Source organism: Nymphalis io, chromosome 28, assembly GCF_905147045.1.
Source record: "Nymphalis io chromosome 28, ilAglIoxx1.1, whole genome shotgun sequence".
NCBI classification, from domain to species: domain Eukaryota; kingdom Metazoa; phylum Arthropoda; class Insecta; order Lepidoptera; family Nymphalidae; genus Nymphalis; species Nymphalis io.
Genome location: NC_065915.1, coordinates 1,515,832 through 1,538,166, shown reverse-complemented (window position 1 = coordinate 1,538,166; position 22,335 = coordinate 1,515,832). Strand labels below are relative to the sequence as shown.

Here is a 22,335-nt window from a genome sequence, read left to right as displayed (position 1 = left end):
GTGGTTTTTTTACTATATCAAAATTGTGTATTTAAAATTGTCCTCGTGAAAATTAACGTAAGAATAATTATTTTAAGAAACTTGCTTAATATTATATATCTTTATACTTAATTTATTAATTCGCTTGCAAATATTTAAGCTCAAGCCTCTACAATTAGTTTTCTTTTAATTGAATCAATTTAAAGCTTGCTATTCAAGTATTGTAAAAATCTCTTCATTTTGGGTAGGTACTATTATTGATTTATCACAAAGGTTAAATAAATTTATCGTATTTTTATTGGCAGTATAATTAAAAAAATAGCCAATTCCTTTAATGTTATTAATTCCCGACTTTTAATTTTATAAAACGTTGCTATACTTAAGTATATTTATGTGAGTTTGTTATTAATGTTTAGTGACTCTGTGTTATAGTTTTATTTATTTATTATAAAGGTAAAAATTAGTTTAAATTATAACTGAATTAGTTTAATTTAAAAATCTGTTCAGCTGTTTCTTTAGGCACATAAAACTTTTAAAAACACAAAGATAATTACAAAAAGGAAGTCTAGACTGCTACATCGGTGTCAGTGAGAAGAATTCTCGATTTTTCATTATTAAGAATTGTTTATTATTTTTTTTATCACCTTCTTTTCATTACTTTGAAGTCCATACAATATGACATCTTAAAGATAAGGGCATATTCAGACCCGCGGAGGCTTAAGCCGGCCCTCCGCAAAGACCGGTATCCCGAGTAGCATGGGACTCCCCATATGCATAAGACACTCTTATATATTTATACCAACGATACAAAAAACTCTTAAAGCGCGATTCAGGCCCGCGATGCTCATTGGATCGTTACGCTCATAATCTCGGTCAAAGTCAGCACTAAGAAAGTACCTACATAGCTAAAAATATTTTCCGTCACGTTATTTGTGTTTGTTTTTAGTTTGCAAGATTTTCGCATGTTACAAAGACATTTTCACGGAATATTTTTATTGTATTCACTCTAATACATAGCTGTATACATATGATGTCTCTACATTTAATATAATTATATTATTATATTACTATACACACGAATATCGCTCAATCATTATCACACTTGAAGTCTTTTTGTTATTAGAAAACAAATGAACGAATACTGTAATCAACATTGCGTTTTTTTTCATAACTATTTATAAATAAAAAACGAAACCATTCAACTAATACTAAACATGCAACGCAAAATAATGTGCACGGAGCTTGGAATAATGATTACGTCACATGATAGATGTAGAAATAAACATACAAGCAATTTTAAACTTTAACACTAATGGTATAAGGTTTTAATTGTGACTTGTAAGTTATTCCGCTTATTATGGTCATCATATGATTATTAATGACAACGAATGACAATTATATTGAGCTCTATCAGCCTTATATTTGAATCTAGATTAAAATGCATTTATTCTAAATAGTGTTCATTGCTAGTTCCTTAGAGCCGAGTTGAAATTCTGCTATTCTGCAGGTGGGATATTCACAGGATATTACTGTTACAAAAATAAGCAAACTAAATTAGAAAATAGTCTTAATATGAGCATGATATTTGACGTTAGACATAATATTACATGACAAAGTAGTTGACGCTCGCGGCTTTACCCGCGTGGGGGGGGGGTCAGGTTATAAGTACCCTATGTCCTTTTCTGTAACCCTGACAACATATATGCGAAATTACATGACGATAGGGTGAAGTTGAATGACATAAAAGATTAAACATGAACATACATAATAAGGGAAGGCATAAGGAAGTTTTATAATAAATAATATCACCAGAAGATATAAACGTACATTAAAATGGTACAAGATTAATAATCCAAATAAAATTGGTGTGGTCTTATTTTATTATTTTTTATTAATCACCAAAAGGAATATACGTATTGTAATGTACAATCATGTTATGTTTAGGTACTAAATGCACATAAAATCACGTTTAAAGCCAGTTACAACATCCATTTAAGATAAAATAAATAGTATCATTATAAAATATGACTAAAATATTTAAGTTCGAATTGAAACAAAAAAAAAATCATCAGTAATCATAAAAATTAGATTGTGCTGTTTCGAAATAAGAAGCTTGCAGACGCATTAAAAATAACTTAAAGCATAATAATGTTTAAGATACACCAAGAAAGAAGGACTAAAAACACGTATCTAAGAGTGTGATGATTGCAAAAAAAAAAACTTTATTGTCTATGAACATTTTCATATAAAGTATATATTATTATACATTTAAAATGTCAATTAGTACACCTCACCCACCACGTATGTTAGTAAGGAGCCAACTCAACTGAGGCATTACGATTTGTTATGAATATTCCAATTAATTAAGTTAATAATTTCTGACTCAAGTGATTTTGTACATTCAGTCAAAAATATGTTTAAAGGTCATTGGTTACAAATTTCAATTTAAGCAAATCGTCAAATCGTCAATCGTCAATCGTCAAAAACAATATTAAAATTTGTACTTACAATATTATAAAATAGCTTTATGGCATATCGGGTATATTTATTTTTTCTAAGAACAAAGAGTATAAAATTCTTGCTATTTATGACTGTTTATCAACAAACTACACAGATTAATATAATAAATATATATGTCACGAAATTATATTTAAAGTAGGTTCTATATTTTGTTGACTTAACCGAAGACCAATTTAATAAGCTTAAAAAATTGAAAATACATTTATTCGGTTTATATTTGGATTACGCAAATATGACCACATTTCACAATTTCGTTCTCGTCTTAATTGGTTACCCATTGGACTTCGCCGGAATATGCACGTTCTGTCTATTCTGTACTGCGTGCTGTTTCCCCTTATACTCCCCCTTGAAGGAGAAATTTTTATTTTTAGGAAATCCTGGAGAAGTACTTTGTTCTGTGAAGAGATGGATTTTTAAGGTGCCCGAACATAAGTCATCTTCTATTCAATAATTCTTTTACAATTCAGGCTATTAAACTCTGGAACGATCTTTTTTTAATCATTCGGGAGTCCAAATCCATAGATATTTTTAAAAAATTTGCGAGCTGGTTCTCGATGTCACCGCCTAACTGTGACATCAATTCTATCGCGATCAAAGAAATTTGGCAACTCCTTTCTTTGTCGCACTTCCAAAAAATGGAATTCCTTATCTTGTTCATGACTTGGTGAAAGTGAAATCATCTCATGTCGTATTTACGTTTTGACATGTATATACGACTTACCGAGGAGACCAGGACCCCTAAAAAGTCGAGATGGCCCAGTGGTAAGAACGCGTGAATCTTAACCGATGAACGTGGGTTCAAACCCGGGCAAGCACCTCTGAATTTTCATGTGCTTAATTTCTGTTTATAATTCATTTCGTGCTTTTCGGTGAAGGAAAACATCGTGAGGAAACCTACATGTGTCTAATTTCATTTAAACTATGCCACATGTGTATTCCACCAACCCGCATTGGAGCAGCGTGGTGGAATAAGCTCCAAACCTTCTCCTCAAAAAGGGAGTCTGGCCGTCGTCGCGTTTGGACTCCACTACCACTTACCATCAGGTGGAGTAGAGTCATTTGGCCTCCTGGCGAATATAAAAAAAAAGATCACTTTTTGTCTCAAATGCCTTATCACCAATAATTTCTTTTATTTCAGTATTTTTTGTATTATTCATTTGTTTTTCTTTTTTCTTTCTTGTTTTGTTTGAGGACTTATCGTTTTATTCGTTGTTGCTGTATATAGTATGTATTTATATCATATACTTGTAATTTTGTATGTACTGATAATATAATTTATTTATTGATATATAATATGTGTATTATTTACATTTGTTTATTGGTTTTGTTTTAATTAAATATTAATATCATTTTATTCATATCACCACCTACCCCATATCCTATCTGTAATTACTTACACCGTTGGTTGCCTGGAAGAGATCGCTATGTAGCGATAAGGTCGCCATAATTGTACATTTATTTCGGCAGTACATGTTTTGGATTTTTCTCTTTGTTGTGTGGTGTACAATAAAAAGTATGCGTCACAAAGTACTTTATATAAATAATAATTATTACCTGGGCGACGAATTATTAAAGAATAATAATTAGTTAGAAAATAAATGCGTTTTTTCAAGAAATACTAATCAAAACATGATCTATATAAATGTTATTAGCTATATCGTTAGAGGCTTTTCCGAGATAAAAGAAATTAATGTGTAAAATATACACAAGAATTGCTAATTTAACTTTAAAATATATAAATGCGTTTCTTATTACGTATTTAAAATAAGAAAATCTAATAATATCTTTATAAAATGATACAAACGATGGCGCGTTCTTGGTGGTACGGATTTGTACAAGTCCTTCCGGATTGGTACTTCTAAGTACTCTATATACATTAGGATGTCAGCTTTACATTCTTACTAATATTATAAATGCGATCACGTCTCAACTACTCGATCCAGTAGCGGATTTATATTTCCAAGTATTTGAGTTTTTGCTGCATGAGGTCGCATGTACAATGAAAAGATTGGAGGTAAATCATTGATAAGGTTTTAAGACTTATTTTATGGTCACGCTGCATTAGTTTAAACAAATATTTTATAAAAAAAATTGGTCCCTTAATGAGTCGCTCCTCAAGTTGAAGCCAGCTGGTTAATCCACCACTGACTCAATCGATCATCATGATATTTGACATAATAATGATAATAATAATAATATCCTGGGACATTTTTCACAGACGGCCATCTGATCCCAAATTAAGCTTGTACAGAGCTTGTACTATGGAAACCAGGGAACTGATATACTACATATACTACTTTTCTTTTGTAAATACATACTGATATAGATAATTAAACCCAGACTCGGGACAAACAGACATGTTCATGTACACAAATATCTGTCCTGGGTGGGAATCCAACCCACAACCTTCGGCGTGAAAGGCAAGTATCTACCAACCACGCCCACCGGATCGAACATATACGTCAGGGGTACATAATAGGACATAATTAGGGTATTTAACAACTCCCCTCCCAAGAGTACCAATTTGAAAAATGTAAATATTGTTTTGATTGAAAAGGTCACTTGGAAAGACCATGTGATCTGAATAGCGGACATTAATTTTAATTTCTTGCAACTTTTAAAGTTTTATAGATATTTTTAATTAGGTAGTTAATGAACCTGGATATTTTAGTTTTTTTGCTGAATATATTTACATTGCTCACAATTAATTAAAAAAAGTAACAATTAATGTCAATAAGCAATTGATTTAAAAAAAAATTATCAAGAGAATTTAAATTTAACATTCAGCATATTTGCAATGTAAAAACAATGATTTTTTATGAAAAATGTATTTTTGTTATAAAAATATCGTATAATGCTCATATTATTAACCTAATTTATGACGTCGTTAAACAAAATACCAATTCGATTATTTCACGGCGTATAAGCAAAGACAGCTTATTATAATTCCAAATAATAATTACAGAGTATAAAAACACTTCAAGTGGAAGAGAGACGATGTAAGTAAATTAAAAAAACAACGATATCATCTAAAGTAAGTCGGCAAAACGGTACAAGATCGTTGAACGATATTAACTTTTATTCTTATTTATTTAGGTGCATATTTCCGTGGCAACAATATACGGTGCATTGTATGAACTTCTTAGACACTAAGAAACCTGATTTCAACCCCTCCACCATATATAATGTAGAGTACTGACACAACAGACCACTACGAAATATTAAAATAATGATATTGCTTTTAGAAGTAGAATTTTCTTTTAAAATGCATATGTTTTGTACGTGAAATATTATATTGCTATGGTTTTAAAGATTATTTTAGCATATACATATTTAAATAGAGCATTTGGGATTTTATATATTACTAAAAATGAAAAATAAAAAATGTTTTACATAAAATTTTAGTGATATAGCGTTTCACTTATATTTATGTGAATATTAAATTTGTCGCGGTTAATAAGGACAAAATTTGATTATTATTTTTTTCTAATGAGAATATTGTAAGAATTATATTTTTGGATATAATATATCATCCACTCATTAAATATAATTAAACGCGAAGCAATACATTTATTATTTCAAACAAATTCAAAATTAAGTAAAAGCGTTCTCTACATCTCAAATTACACTACAAAACTGAATCGCGCTATCAAAGTTTTACAATATCGTTGCATATAAGCAATAACTTACTTTAACTGTCGAGGGGTCCGTTACCACGAGGTACGGTGGTACACGCATCCACCACACGAGAGTGCGTCGCACACAAAATTAAACCTTGTTTCAACGTCACACAAGATCCAATTTCAAGATTTGCCATTCTGTCATACTAGATATAATCGCTAGAAAAAAGTACTTTGTACCCAGACGCAGGAGAATGACGAATGCTTGGACACTATGACTGCTCACAGCCCCGACGTGGTAAATTTGACTCCTTTTTTATATTTATTAATAATTAGTTCTTGCCCGCAACTTCACCATCGTGTTAGAGGAAGAGGGGTGGGTGGGTATTAGGTAAAGAAGCCGGTAAAAAGGTAACCTATGTCCTTCCTTGGAGTTCAAGCTTGCATCATACGAAATTTTATCAAATTCAATGTAGTGGTTTAGCCGTGAAGGCGTAACAGAGAGATAAGAGTTTTTTTCGCATTTATAGTATCAGCATAGAACTATAAATTGTAAGTGTGCATTTTAATAACAATATACTCATAGTAGAAAAAGTAAGAACTATCTCCAATTGCGTCGGTTTGCCGTCCCATTGGATTTTGAGAGTGAGGAAGGGAGTTAGTCTGTGTTTGTGCACACATTTGTGCACTATAATATGTCCAGTGCAGTTGGCTAACTAAGTTATATTATATATTTTTTTATTAAGGATTATACTATTTAAGGTACTTTCATATCGTAATGTGATAATAATTGATATTTTAAAAGCACTAAGCATTTCCGCGGTCTCGGAGATCTGTATGCACTTTGTGTACCAAACAGTACATCGAACACCAGACATTTTTACATAGATGGCGCAAAAGCTAACTATTTAATTTCTCTTTTGTAAATAAACATCAATAAATTGAAGAACATTTAGTGACATATATAGTATAATAATATATATATATATATAGTATAATCTCTTAAGAGAGGAGTAGAGTTGCTGTACCCACCCTTACATCTGGGTATGGCCCTGGCAACTCAGTGATAACACCAATGAAACTGCGCAAGACCAAAAAACGTCAAAACCAGCGAGCCTGTGGGCATAATTATTTATTTCACAACAATTTCTTCCTTGCTTGCTTTAGATTTCTGGTGTGTGTATTATAAATACGATTATTTTTTCTTAATTATTTGTTATTTATTCAAAATTATTTAATCTAACATTTCTTGTTATTTTTTTACCTTGAACGAAAATTTTGTGCACCATTAAAACAATAATTAAAAACATAAGTTATTAGACAGGTAAGTATTAAAATAAAATTTCTTTATATATAGTATGGTTAAAAGTTAAAACTTCAGTATAAGAAAATTGTATCTAGCTAAAAGATATTTTTTTTAATATTTTAACGCTGTGATTCTAAATAAAAAGAACGAAGTTTTAAAAATAGAACAATAATTCAATCGATTAAGTCATTAAAATTTTTATTGATTTACAGACGTTCCTTTAATACGATATACGTGTGTGACCGACTTTCATAGTCTTTCATAGTCATTTATAGGTCACGATAATATTATCGACATAATTCTAAATAGTTCCTTTTCCAATATCATATAGTATACAATTACGTTTTATCCAATATAATTACACATATTTGAAAACGAACCGACCACATTTACTAGTAAATATTTAAGAAAAACTTGTTTTGTTTTAATTTTTTTTTATTTACACTTAAGCTCGTTAATACAAACAATGTTTTGGAACGTAAATAATCATTTTAAAAGTTTGTTTATTAAAAATTATATTGTTAATTGTCGTTAATATCGTCTAAAAATAAAATTTATTGGAATGCTCACATGCCAATAGGGTTTTTATTATAAAATAAGCTCGATCTAAAGTTGTTACAGACAATTAAAAGTGATCATTCACTTTAATTTTGTCTGTAGAGCACAACCTCCATTATTGTCGGTATAAAATAAAACGCTGTTTAATTTCAAAGCGATATTTAAAATTTAAAATAGGAAGACAGGCTAGCGAATGGACCAGGGGACGGCAAGTGGACACCACCGTCCATAGACATTGTCTCTAATAGAAATATTAACAATTAGAGCACTAAGCAGTTATGTCCCTTGTGCCTGTAGTTACACTAACTCTCTCACCCTTCAAATCGGAACACAGAAATACTAACCATTGCTGTTTGGCGGTAAAATATGTGATGAGTGGGTGGTAGCCTGCTGGTGAAGGCCTAACCACCAACTGTAACAGTATATAACATTATATTATGTTACAAATTCTAGCTAAGCAGGTCTAAATATCGTAGTATACGTGGACCTTAATTTAAGATACCTACATTGTCAGGAACCAATTTGATATATGGCGTTCACATATTATATAGATAATGTGAGTTATGTGCCGAGATGGCCCAGTGGTAAGAACTCGTGAATCTTAACCGTTGATCGTGGGTTCAAACTCGGGCAAGCACCACTGTATTTTCATGTACTTGATTTGTGATTATAAGTCATCTCGTGTTTTACGTTGAAGGAAAACATCGTCAGGAAACTTGAATGTGTCTAATTTCACCGAAATACTGCCACATGCGTATTCCACCAACCCGTATTAGAGAAGCGTGCTGGAATACGCTCCAAAACCTTCTGCTCAAAAAGGGAGAGGAGGCCTTAGCCTAGCAGTGGGACATTCACAGACTATTACTGTACTGTACTGTTATATAGATAATATATAGACACTTATTCTTTTTTTTAATTATTGTTGTTATAGTTACACTTAACCAATAATTTATATACATACTTAAAAATATGATGAAAATAAGTACTTCGTATATTTCCTAATATCTCTGTTTAGACTATGTGCGTATTAGCAGGATCGGATTTAGGGCTGCAGCCCCGGGGCCCCCACAAGAGAGGGGCTTCCACAATAGAAATTGAAGTGTTCCGGATGCGTAAATAAAAGGGGTGAAATTATTATTAACGAGCTCTCATATGAGCTTCTATTAAGTGATATTTCCTACTGTATTGGAACTGTAAATTTCGAACCGACCAAACAAATTCGTTTTACATTACGAATTTGATTTAAAAATATTATATCTCAATTAGATTTAGACTTTATGGCGCCAAAAATAAAGTTAATTTTGCTTTGAAATTAATTTTATAAAAGTCGTATAACCCACCGCATATTGGATTGATATAAATGTAAACAACTATTCTGTTCGAATTTCGAACTATTACATGAATCGTAAATTTATTAATTAAATATCTATGTTCGCAGTAACAAAATATGGCTGCCGGCAATAATGGAGCGGTTTTTTTCTTAGGAAGCAGAGCTCATTATGAGGTAAGTTTTTTATAATACTAGGAAAACAAGTCGGGTTCATCTGAATTATTTAAAAAAACTATTGATGCGTTTGATGGCTTAATTTCAAAATCTATTTTTTTGTCTTTATGTATTTATCAAAATAGCCTTTAGCAAACCTTTTTAAGGGTGGATTGTATGAAATTGAAGATTGAAGCATTGTCGCTCTTAAAATCAACTGTAAAATCTTTTCTCGGTGCACTTATTTTTATGAAAAATGTTCCAAATTTCAAGTCTGTATTCAGTTGCGTTTTTAATCTGTCATTCGGGTCATTGCCTTTTATTTCGCTTTTTTTATATAGCTTTTGGTACTGTGTTTTCGGTCCATATTAATTCTGCCGATCACAAATAGCTTAATATTTTTTTTTTCTGCTAATAAGTTGTATTGTCCAATATAAAAATATTATTTATTGTTTATACTTTACATTAAATTCGATATGTAATTGTGTTTAATATTAATGAACACTCTGAAAAAAAAACAAAATTAATAACCTCAAAGCGGTCGAAATGTCTTTACAACTTATCACTATTAATTTTGTAAATTTAATTTCCCACCAATATTGTAGGTTTTAGAGCAACCAAACAATTATGACATCGAAAATGGAAATACATCAACAGAAACAATTTACCAAAACCAATCCGTAGAGGAGCTGTGGCCAAATAAGCAGGCGAACCAACATGGCGACTTTGACGCCAATTATAACCCGGAAACGATTAATTGGAACTATTGCGATCAAAATAACCCTGGTATTTATTATAGTTTTAATTTTTTTATAGAATAGGTTGACGGACTAGCATATGGGCCACCTTATGGTAAGTGATCACCAACGCCCATAGACATTGGCATTGTAAGAAATGTTAACCATCGCTTACATCGCCAATGCGCCACCAACCTTGGGAACTAAGTATGTCCCTTGTGATTGTAATTACTCTGGCTCCACTCACCCTTCAAACCTGAACACAACAATACCAAGTACTGCTGTTTTGCAGTTGAAAAGCTGATGAGTGGGTGAAACCCAGATGAGCTCGCACAAAGGCCTACCACCAGTATTTAAATTATACTGTTCTATATTTTCATTTTTTTAAAGTATATTAGTAGAATCACCTGTGATATTATTCTAGTTTGGTACCTACCAGATTTTTTTTAAGTTGGTTCTAAGCCCTCTATTATTAATCTAAAATAAAAAAAAAATAACGCCGTAATATTCTTTTTTCTATCAAGAATTCAATTTCACTCTTCTTAATTTGAAAATCACAGACTTCCCTTCAAACATTTATCCTTCACTTATAATAAGTAGCCAGCTTATAATAAGTAACATTTTAACACCGTAAATATTATTCGACTTGCGATCAGTGAATCTCCAATTATATATTTTTTCTTTATTAGGCTTGGATAATAGCAACGGAATCTCGGTTAAAGGCGACTCTACTTATGTATACATACCATATGGGTAGATTTAATGTTGTAAGTTTGTAAAGTCAGTGGCTAGGCAAAAATGCAAAGATCTTTTATGTGGAAAACACAAACAACGATGTGGATTACCATGCTATTGACCGCTTTATTATTATTTATGAAGTAAAAAATATAAGTGTAATTGAATTATTGAAAATATCTTAAATAATATCGAAAAATCCATGATATATATTTTCGTAACATACAAAATATTTAGTTAAAATGTTTTAAAGTATCCATAACTAAGGTTATTATTAAAAATTATAAAGCAAAATTGGTTGTTAATGTACCTCATCAGCGTATCACATTATCGCCAATATTTTTAAAACATCAAATACTTTTCCACGATAGTTACCAATTTGAAACCAATTTTTTAAAGTCAATAACGCAATAAGGATATTTGTAATGCTTAACGGAACAAAATACTAAACCAGTTTACGTAAAACTTTATAGTAGAAAATGCAGAACGTTTCGAAGAAGTTTTAAGTATATAATATGTAAGAAATTGCGTTTACAAGTTTCACCCGCTTTAAATTAATACTATATTGATGCGACAAGAATTAATTATATCTTGTATAATTATATATTATTACATATAGTGGCTGTATTATTATTACTATGTCTTTTGTCAAAAGCGTCTATAGCGCCCGTGTGCAATCATTACCCTAGCGAACTCTAGTGAGCGGTCAAAATGAAATAGGTACAAATGTTAGCATGTCTATATAGATGTTAAAAAATGGAAATTGTAAAAAGAAAGAAATTGACTCTCCATACAAAATGACGGATCAGCTGACCGAGTTAGTATGAACGTGTTAACATGGGAATGTTTCGGCTTAATAGGGTGTTTATCAAACACCTTATATTTACAACAGTAAATGGAGATCCGGGTGCGAATGGTGCAATCAATTATAAGTAATGTCGGGTAACAATAAAGTTTCTCACATCGGTCAATTTCTCCATTCTAATTTCGACCTCATATAAAACAGAGTTCAATATCAATTGGGATAGATTTGACAGATTCAGGAAGCTAGGCCATTGAACTCGGGAAACAACATAATTAAACATTTTTGAGCTCTTTTTACGCGGGGTTGAGTTATAACGGCCGGCGTCATAACACGGGCGCGGGTTCATTGAAAGTTCAGAAGGAGGCCTCCGTCGCCCCTAACACCCTGCACTATAGATATAGACGCCTCTGTCTTTTGTCTTGTTTATTCAACTACTTACACTCATCAAAGATCTTATCAAAGATATTAGGATGTGATCATAGACAATTAGTACTTTTTATTCATTAGATATATTCCTAACCGTAGGTATTGAATCCAACTGAATATAATATTACTTCCATTCCTTGTTGCGTACATATGTTATATGAATTAACCGTTCGACAGTGATATGTGAAGCGAATATGCCAGTGAGCTGTGTCAAGCGCCGCGTCAAACGTCGCTCGAGCGAGACTTTGCTGTGTGATGAAAAACCTACCATAATGAATACCGTTGACCAAGAGTGAGTTGATAAAATTTTTTTTTTTTTTAGTTTACATTCTTTATTTTCAATAATCAAGTTTAATGCTTCTGTTAAATATTTGAATTAATTTTATTTAAGGTTAATAGCAATATATAGCATGAGGCCCGGATTTGAGGAGGGCTCTTCCCATTAAGTATATAATTTTTCCTCATTAAATTATATAATTTTTGAGTTGATTGGGCTGGTGGGCCCTTGGCTAGTGCCTTGTTGGCCTAGGCATAAATCCGGGGCTGTATTTACGGCCAGTGTACATATATCAGCTATATATAGTCATCAACACACTGCCGTCTTAGATCTAATAATTAGGCTGTAAATCCCAAAAGCACTGACTTGGGCCCAAGTCTTAGATTACTTTCGTCAATTCTTGATAATGATTGATGATACACATTGTAATCGTAATCTGATTACTTTTTTCCTGATTTGGTTGTCGCCGTGCCTCGGAATGCAAGGATAGCTGTTGGTTTTGATCCTGAACTCTTACTAAGCTTATCCGATTTACAATACTTTGAACTATGAGTGCGTGAATTGTTGAGGGACACTTGCAACATAACATCGCATTTGAGATTCGAGGTCGAAATTAGATTTTGTCATAATATAATTATGTCATAGTTTAACAATTAAACTTATTTATAGAAATCAATGGTAAATAATATATACATATTTATGTGATATATTATATATTTATAATAATAATAATAATGTCCTCCAGACAAATCTCAAGAGAGTTTAGCCAACTACGTAGGAGATATTATAGTGCACAAGTGTGTGCGCAAACACAGGTACACTCTCTATTCCCTAAATCTCATAATCCGATCCGGGACGACAATCCGACATGACCAGAAAGAGTTCAGGCGCAGGACAACGGCTTTACGTGCTTTCCGAGGCACGAGAGTGCACACACTTCCTACTTCCAGACTCCGGGCTGCTACTGAAAATTATCTGACAGAAAACCACAATAAATTTTTATGGGCCCGACCTGGGAATTCAACCCAGGACCTCCGGGTCTGCGACCTTACGTCAAGCCACTAGACCAACGAATCAGTCGATATATATATATATATATATATATATATATATATATATATATATATATATTTTCTTTTCTATAGATATATATATATATATAGTCCTCCTCATCGGTTTCGACGACGGCGACCTTAGAAATTAATTGATATTTCTATCATGAGCCCTAATCGCTAGACGAAATATGGTTTTAAAAACCCTACGACACGTGTGACAGTACAGTAAATAATAAAATGGTCTTATATGAATTATTCTTTTCAGCGAACATTCAAAATCGAAGCCATCTTGCAGGGTATCCCTGCTCTCCTTCTTAGCATCACTCGCGCGCAAGAAGCGTAATATAGAGTCGGAGCAAGTGCAGTATCTGCAACATTTTGGTTCAGAACTAACGAGCTGCACGTACAGGGAGTCGTGTAGGTGTCTGGATTGTCAGGTAAGTTACAATTATTTTAAGTTATTCTCATGAGGGGATTTCCCTACAGGCCGAGTAGGCCCGAGAAGGCCCTCTTTACCACTGGGTACGTGTCCAAGTCTCGCTATCGATAGGGGCCCCCCAATCCCTGCCAGATCACCAAACGATAACCGATATTTATAACCGAAAAAAATATTTCAATGTCACGGTCATAGATGCCCCATTATCCTAATGTGGCCATGACCTTCAATGGGAAAAGGCTGTGTTTACCTATTGGAGGCCCTGGACAAGCCCGGGTCTAGAGCGGCAAAACTTGGTGACATTTTTTTTAGTAGTCGCGCCCGCTATTTAACCACACATCAATGTTTAAAAATTAAACTATGTGTCCATTGCATGTCGCAAAAAAATGACCCGATTTTGATTAAAAAATTTAACTAGTAGGAGGGGGGCAACCTTCCATAGTCCTAGGGCAACCAAGGTATGAAATCCAACCCTGGTTATACTTACTTATATCTTATATACATAGTTTATAGTGCTCGATTCAGATCATATCAGAATGACAAATAGTTTAATGTAAATGTATGAAGATTTATTTATTTATATAAACTTTACATAAGATGACGATGATGAAGTTTATTACACGATGCGCACGCTCTAATGTGGGTTGGTGGATACATGTGGTGGATCTATCTGCCACATGCAGGTTGCCTCACGATGAATTTTAAATAGAAATTAAGCACTGAAAATTCAGTAATGATTGCCTGGTTTGAAATCGAAATCATCGGTTAAGATTCAGGTCTACTTACCACTGGACCATCACTGCTGCTTCAAATCCTAGTGTTTGAATAAAAAAATGTAAATGAGAATAATATCAAAAAGGATTTTTTTTAATAAACTAATAGGTAACTAATATTTATGTCAAACTCAATGCTTTAATGTTTGAACCCTTCTATCAGACTAATAAAAAAACACACATCTTTAAATTAAATTTCATTATTAAGAATAAGTTTCTTTATCTTAAAATAAATACATATATATGGCACATAGTTTCCGATTGAATATGTCATGGCCTTTCATTGCTTTTTGACCTTTTTTCTAGTAAGAAGTTCCTCAGTCTAAACCAGGCTTTACAATTAAAAATAACTTGTAAAAATATTTATGAATAAAAATAATTTGATTCAAAACAAAATCAAAATGTGTTTATGTAATTAAATACAGGCAAAATAAAGAAGTAATCAAATATTCAACTTTATTTTTAACCCAGCCAAATTAACACAACATTATTTTATATATAATATTGGAGCAATTTTACTAGCACTTGCATTAAAGCTTATTTTTTTTTAATTATTGAACAGCACCAAGGCATTTTTTTTTCAAAGATTGACATTTCTCATAATCATCAAAGGTTAATTCATACAAATTGTAAAGCTAAATTAAACTTATAAACATATTATTGCCAACAAAGTTGGTACATAATCAATTAAAGTATTTATTTACAATGTAAACTATTTGTTAGAAATATTTATTATGAAAATATACAAAATCATAAACAAACAAATCATAATCTACTCAACAAATTTGTCAATGTCATATTCCAAATTTATGTCAACTTCGTCGGGTGACTGCACTGTGTCTTTTTTTCTGTTGTCCAAGCGCACACATTTTAAGCAAGCTTGTCCTTTCCTTAACCAACAGCTTCTATGAAACATGGAGTTACATTTATCACATAATATCGCTCCACTGTCAAATGGATATAAGATTTCATTATTGCCACAGACTTCACAAAGGTATCCCTTTCCTGAGCATAACGGACAGTTTGTTATATGAGCTCGGCAAATTTCAGTGAGTTCTGTTAACTGAGTTTCAAGACTACCATCATTTATTGCTTGTAAATGAGCCATGCTGTACTTCTTATTTACGTCGCCGAGTTGTACAAATAATGGAGACAAGAGAGTGGATCCCTCGGCACATGCACATAAGTATCTTCTCATCCACTCAAGATCCTTACGCATTTTATGGACCCATTCCAATTCAGCTATGAAGTTGAATAGTCTAGAGTTGATATTTTCAACATCAATGTAAGGTCGGGACCAGGATAAGTTCAGCATTTGGTATGCCAGTCGTGATATGTATCGCTTATCCCAATCCCAATTATGTACAACTCTAGCAGGAATCGCAGATAAATCATTCCAATGGCATGTTGCACAGAAATACATTCCAGTGTAATCGCATAGGCGCGGCTCGTTCCAAGTGTCTTTGAATGTTAGGGCAGTGCTACATTCCGCACATTTGTAGTCCTGCAATGCTAAACCTTTTTCGGGACATATGCTCATTTCAAATTGTCCTCTTTCAGTCATTACAACATGCGCGCACACTCTGCATATGTCATCTACACACTTATAGTGACAAACATACCCACAGTCAGTACATATATATGAACTTTGTACAATACTCCATATGACTCCGCTGCAGTGATCACAGTATTGCTTTCTGTTGCTCGTATTAATTTGTTGTTCAAAGTGGTGGCCTTTTATGGCAACTCTTGGCCTCAATTGGCCATCGTTGTCTTTGAGATCTTCTAATCTTAAACGTAGTTCAACTAAATAACGCACTAACCATTTACGCTCATCAGAACACTGAGGGCTATTTAAAACTAATTCCTTGCATTGGTTTATTGCTTTTTCCACTTCTTCCTTAGTTGCTGAGCTGTGGATTTTTAGTTTCTTATTTGCTATTGATTTGGGAATGTAGTTCGAGTCACAGCTTTCGTCAGCGGAGACACATCCGGAGGTCGATGATGACGATCTAGACGTAACATCTACACTTCTGGGGCTGCAACAGATTAAGCTGTTGCGATATCTGGGGGAATCGTTTGCGAGGGCTGCGGCCATGGTGTGTGCACACGTAATTTCCAATAATAAACTATTGTTATAATCTTCACCACATTATAATAAACGATGGAATTGAAAGGGATTTATATGATGAATATCATTGTATTATCTCGTAGTGCGTTGTTCATTGAATTACGTCGTACACTCATGCATGGTTTCCTTTGTTTTAATCTAAATAAATGATGAGTAATGAAATAATAACACTCGATCGATTATAAAAGTTTGACAAATGTCTCTTTGTTTGAAGTTTCCGTAAAGATTTTTCTCGTTGTGTTGGCAGCAACTACGTTCCGTTCACGCGGTTTATAATTCAATTCAATAAATTTGAATTAGTTCAACTTAATAAAATTATAATGATGCAGAAATAATGTCGCTTAATATAAATATCATATCGAACAATGAATTTTCATTTAATAAATAATATTGCATATTTTTTAATTAAAAAATATTTACCTGAAAATAAAATTTGGGAACGCGAAGTTAAATATTTTTCGTCTTGTATCGGTATTAAGATGATTTCATCATTTGCTTTTTAATATGGTATAACTGATTTAGAACATTAATCTAATTAACGTACTGGTTAACCATTGACCTCAAAACATTTAATTGACCTCAATTTATAACAAACTTAACTTTATTCTAAATCCGGATTATGCATATATCTTGCACTAATTATACCACCAATCACAATACGAATTATAGCTTTCGATAAAGTATTGATTTCTAAATTATTGTAATATATTTGCAATGACTTTTAAATTAAAGCTACGGTCATACCTGTGACGATTACTTACTTATTAATTCTCATCAACTAAACAATGTAACACCATATGAAAAATAAGTTATTTTTACTATTAAAAATGTAATTTTGTGTTATATGTAGCAAATACATAATTATTATTCTAATAATTTAATTTCATTTTCAGAGTCGTTACTTTGAATGTGAGGACAGTGATGAATACAGTTCTGATGATGATTATGCCTCTTACAATCCACGTGACGTCTGTAATCAGGCTATCGTTGATTTGGATGATGATGTAAGCTATATAAGTTATACAGGTTTTGTTTGAGTTTTATAGTAATAATTTGGAAAACCATTACAAATGTGCCATTCGTGGGTAAAGGCCTCTTCTTCTGAGGTTTGGAGCTGGTTCGTGTGGCGAAACGACATCTTAATAAATATGTTAATTTTATTTTAATTACATCCATCGTATGCAGAATGTTTTTCTTAACTACCGATTATGAGATGAATTATTAAAACTCAGATTACAGTCAGCTTGCCCGGGTTAAAACCATAACCGGTTTTCGGCTATAATTCACAGTGTTTTACCTGGGTCATCTCGATTTGGCAAATATTTGCATGACATCTACTTATAATATAGACAAAACAAACAAATACACAATCTATTTTTCTTCTAACATTTGTATCTCCAAAGACGTGTTGTCGCCTCCCTTAGTGTATTTTATATTTAACTTATATTATTTTGTTTAAAAGTTGATAATTCTTTGGTTTATTTTTGATATCTCTGTTCAGCGCCTTCTCCCGTAGTTAAGTAATAAAGAGTTCATCGCTCTATTCGACTAAATGTCAGAGATTTATCAGTTTACTTTTGACACAATCCGTTGGTTACTTTTATATTAGAAAAAGTAAATGATACTAAGGACTGAAAAGTCCTGTTATAATTTGGTATCATTTACTAAATGTAAAAATCGGCGCCTGCTATTCTTGGTCATCGCCACTCTTCCACGCCATCATACTGGCGGTAAAAAAGAAATTTATTGCTAAAATATGATGTTGTGGTTATTTGATTAATTATTATCGTTCACTGAATATATAATATAATATGTAAATATATAAAAAATATGTAAATGAATCTTAAAAATTATTATGCATTAATATATAATTTATTTTCAGGTGTTCATAACTACTGGTCCCGATAATGACAATACATCAACAGATCTCCTGTTAGACGATGAGCAGGAAGAGGAGCCATCAGTGCAGGAAATAATGGGAGACGAAGACACAGATAAACAGCTGCAAATGGAGGTCGCTGCGAGCACCTCTGCCATGTTCAACATACTTCTATACCATCCATTTTCATGTGCTATACAATAAGTGATGCAACGCCTCAGAACAGATCGGCAATGGAAATGACATGGCTATGTGTTCGTTATTATTGAAATGATATCGTGTTCCTATTTCGATCTCAGATATAAAGACTGAGTATACAGAATTTGATGTCATTTCCGTTACTCTGTTCTGATTCGACAATATATATTATATAATATAATACATTTACACGATACACAGTAGCTTCCCATCACTTAAGATGTAGATTTATAAGTAAGTCACTGATATATTCAATTAATTAAATAGATAGTTAAACACAGACGCACAAGAAGTCATTGGTATGTATTATGATACTTCCACGTATCTATAGTGTAATGACCCCTTGAAATACTTTACAACAATGGGTGTTCATATTTAGACTTAGGCAAAATGTAATCAGAATAATAATAACGATTACATTGTGTAATCATTAATCACGATTACATTGTGTAATCATTAGTCACGATTACATATTTACTTTGATTGATTCTTAAGAGGGCACGCAGGAATGTGGTACTTACTTAAGTCACTTTGTTGTTTATTTCAATCGTGATTGATGTTTACATATTGCAATTATAATCGCTAATCATTAATCTGATTGTATTTCGCCCAAGTATGTTGCCCACTTTCCAACTCTTTGCTGCCGACTTAATGCTTTTCATTGAAATTCTATATTTCTACATTCCTCTTCAATCAATGCTTTGTGAGAAGTGGATGCGATAGGTTTGTGCATTAATATCACTATAAGCCTAGTCTTGTTTATCTAATAATTAACTATATACGTATTAATAAATAGAGGGGTATCGGGCACAGAGACTTTTCCGATGTATACCCTATTTAATGCACACCTTAATACGCAACCGATCAAATATATAAAGATTAAACCATAGACAATTGGTTTGATATTTATTTTCAACAGATTAAAGCGATTTTCTCATCGACAGGCGACCCTTAAACTGGTTTTAAAAGTATTGCATTGCAAAAGTCCTGTTAACAGTGGAAATAAAAATTCAACTTGTTCCCTTGTGCGTATTACTGTATTCTTCTCTATTAAATATATTTAGATGTAAAGGAATATGCTGCTAAATTGCAGTGTAAGTTGTTATAGCCGTAGTGCCTACACTGGCTCACTCACCGTTCATATAGTTGTAGTCTAGTGAGCAGGTGGTACCAACAAGAGCGACCTTGGCCTTTTCAATAAAAAAATGTCTGATTTTTAATGGACACAGATCCATGAAAGTTATAGAAGAACTAGGGTTTTATTGAAAGTGTGAAATGTATTAATATTGATTCACGCAGTTGGTTATTTGTTCGTTAACATTTTGATTCGGATTAAGGACGGTTATAGTTTTGCAACACGCTTTAAACATACATACATTAAGCTAATATACTATGTAGTATAGATTTATGGTAGATAAACACGAAAAACATTCTTAATATACATGAATAAAAACAATAGGAATTTAGTTAGACAATATTAGTATCAAATATTTAAAATCGCGAACGTTTACTTAACGTCATAGATTAATAAATCAGGAGCCATTGTTCTCTTAGATTAATAAACTCAACGATACAACTTCTGTTAAGCAAATTCTATGCTACATAGTTTGACAGGACATGAAACACTTGCTACCCTCTCTTTTACTCCCAGTAATTGAGATGGAGATAGCAATATTTCAACTCCTATTAATTTAGTTTAGGTATAATGTGTAAAAGAAGTAGCACAAATACAAGCTATTATTAGTCAGGTAACTTATACTTCGTAAATATATGAATAAATATTAAAAATATTAAAAAAAAGAGTAGACTGTTCCTTCATACATAGTATTAACTATGTCAAATATATCGCTTGTTATTTGATCACACTGATAACATTATTCTTATTAATAATTAAATATATTAAAAACGTTACATACAATTACTCTAGCAATGTTGAAGTATGAGGCTAGGTTCAGACCTTCGTCAAATAAATTTTAATTCAATCACTATTCACGACTAATTAGTAAGCATAAAATCACTACATTAAATGTAAAATTATATGTTTAAGGTATCTATATATGCTCTGAAACAATAAAAACAATGTTATATGTTTGACTTTACTTCTTTAAAAATTATGATTACACCATACGTAAATATTATTTAAAATGTGTTGATTGCGGCCTACTTTGTCTATTCATTTATTTTATTATTTGTAAATAACTAATTTACAGCCTATTCATATCGTAGGAGTAAAGATAACATCAGTACAGTACAGTACAGTAACAGCCTGTTAATGTCCCACTGCTGGGCTAAGGCCTCCTCTCCCTTTTTTAAGGAGAAGCTTTAGAGCTTATTCCACCACGCTGCTCCAATGCGGGTTGGTAGAATACGCATGTGGCATAATTCCAATAAAATTAGACACATGCAGGTTTCCTCACGATGTTTTCCTTCACCGTCAAGCACGAGATGAATTATAAACACAAATTAAGCACATGAAAATTCAGTGGTGCTTGCCCGGGTTTGAACCCACGATCATCGATTAAGATTCACGCGTTCTAACCACTAGGCCATCTCGACTTCTTAAAACATAAAGGATAATATTCTTCATCTTACTTTATTGTACACCGCACAGAAAAAAAAAATACAAGACATGGATACATCGTAATAAAAAGTAGCAAACAATTTTGGCGACCTTATCGCTACATAGCGATGTCTTCTAGGCAACCAACGGTGTAAGTAATAACTCATAAACATAACATACCTTACTTCTCTCGTGGTTGACATAGATTGTAGAGTCTATCAGACGGAGGAATATTCCTCTAAGCCTTCATCTGCTACAAATTAACACATTTTTTATTTTAATTGTAAATAGGTACTTATTTGAAATGCTTATTGGGGTCCAATAATCCATTGTTGCTCAGATGTGTATGTACACTCACCTGTTATTTATATAGGTTATTCATAATTATGTAACAATAAAATGTTGCTAGATTTAAGTTATGCTTGTAGTATGAAATCAATAAAACTATATTCGGAAATTAAATTTCAATTTATTTGAGATTACATAATTTTCACAAAATCATAATATTCCAAATTACAAAATTGTAACTGTATTTGTTTTTTTTTTGTTAAATATTAACAAAATCAAACCATTCATAGGCTGTCATTGGTGACAAAAAAAATTATTACTTCTTAATTATACAAAATCTACGCTTTATTTTTTATAAACTGTTTATGGCGGTGTATAGCTTATATTATAATTAAACACAATACAATTATCATTATTAAACAAAATTTAGGATGAATTACAAGTAACACTATTAAGCTTCTTCCACACACACCGAATTTTGGCAAACATTTAACAATTTTTTTCTGTACATATTTTCATCATAGAACTACACTATCACCGCCAAGAACATGTCCTATCTTAATGCAAGG

The 22,335-nt window shown here is 32.2% G+C and overlaps 2 protein-coding genes across 2 annotated transcripts; one reads left to right on the top strand and one right to left on the bottom strand.

Moving 5' to 3' along the window:
• Positions 1-9,430: 9,430 nt before the first annotated feature.
• LOC126779121 (uncharacterized) lies at positions 9,431-21,817 on the top strand. The gene is made up of 6 exons (XM_050502969.1): positions 9,431-9,487; positions 10,072-10,252; positions 12,347-12,461; positions 13,767-13,938; positions 17,735-17,845; positions 18,724-21,817. Exons 1-6 carry the CDS (start codon positions 9,431-9,433, stop codon positions 18,922-18,924), a joined length of 837 nt encoding a protein of 278 aa, XP_050358926.1. The 3' UTR covers positions 18,925-21,817.
• On the bottom strand, positions 15,150-17,042 carry LOC126779095 (differentially expressed in FDCP 8 homolog). The gene has a single exon (XM_050502931.1). The coding sequence runs from the start codon at positions 16,806-16,808 to the stop codon at positions 15,483-15,485; it is 1,326 nt and encodes a 441-aa protein (XP_050358888.1). The 5' UTR covers positions 16,809-17,042; the 3' UTR covers positions 15,150-15,482.
• Positions 21,818-22,335: the final 518 nt, after the last annotated feature.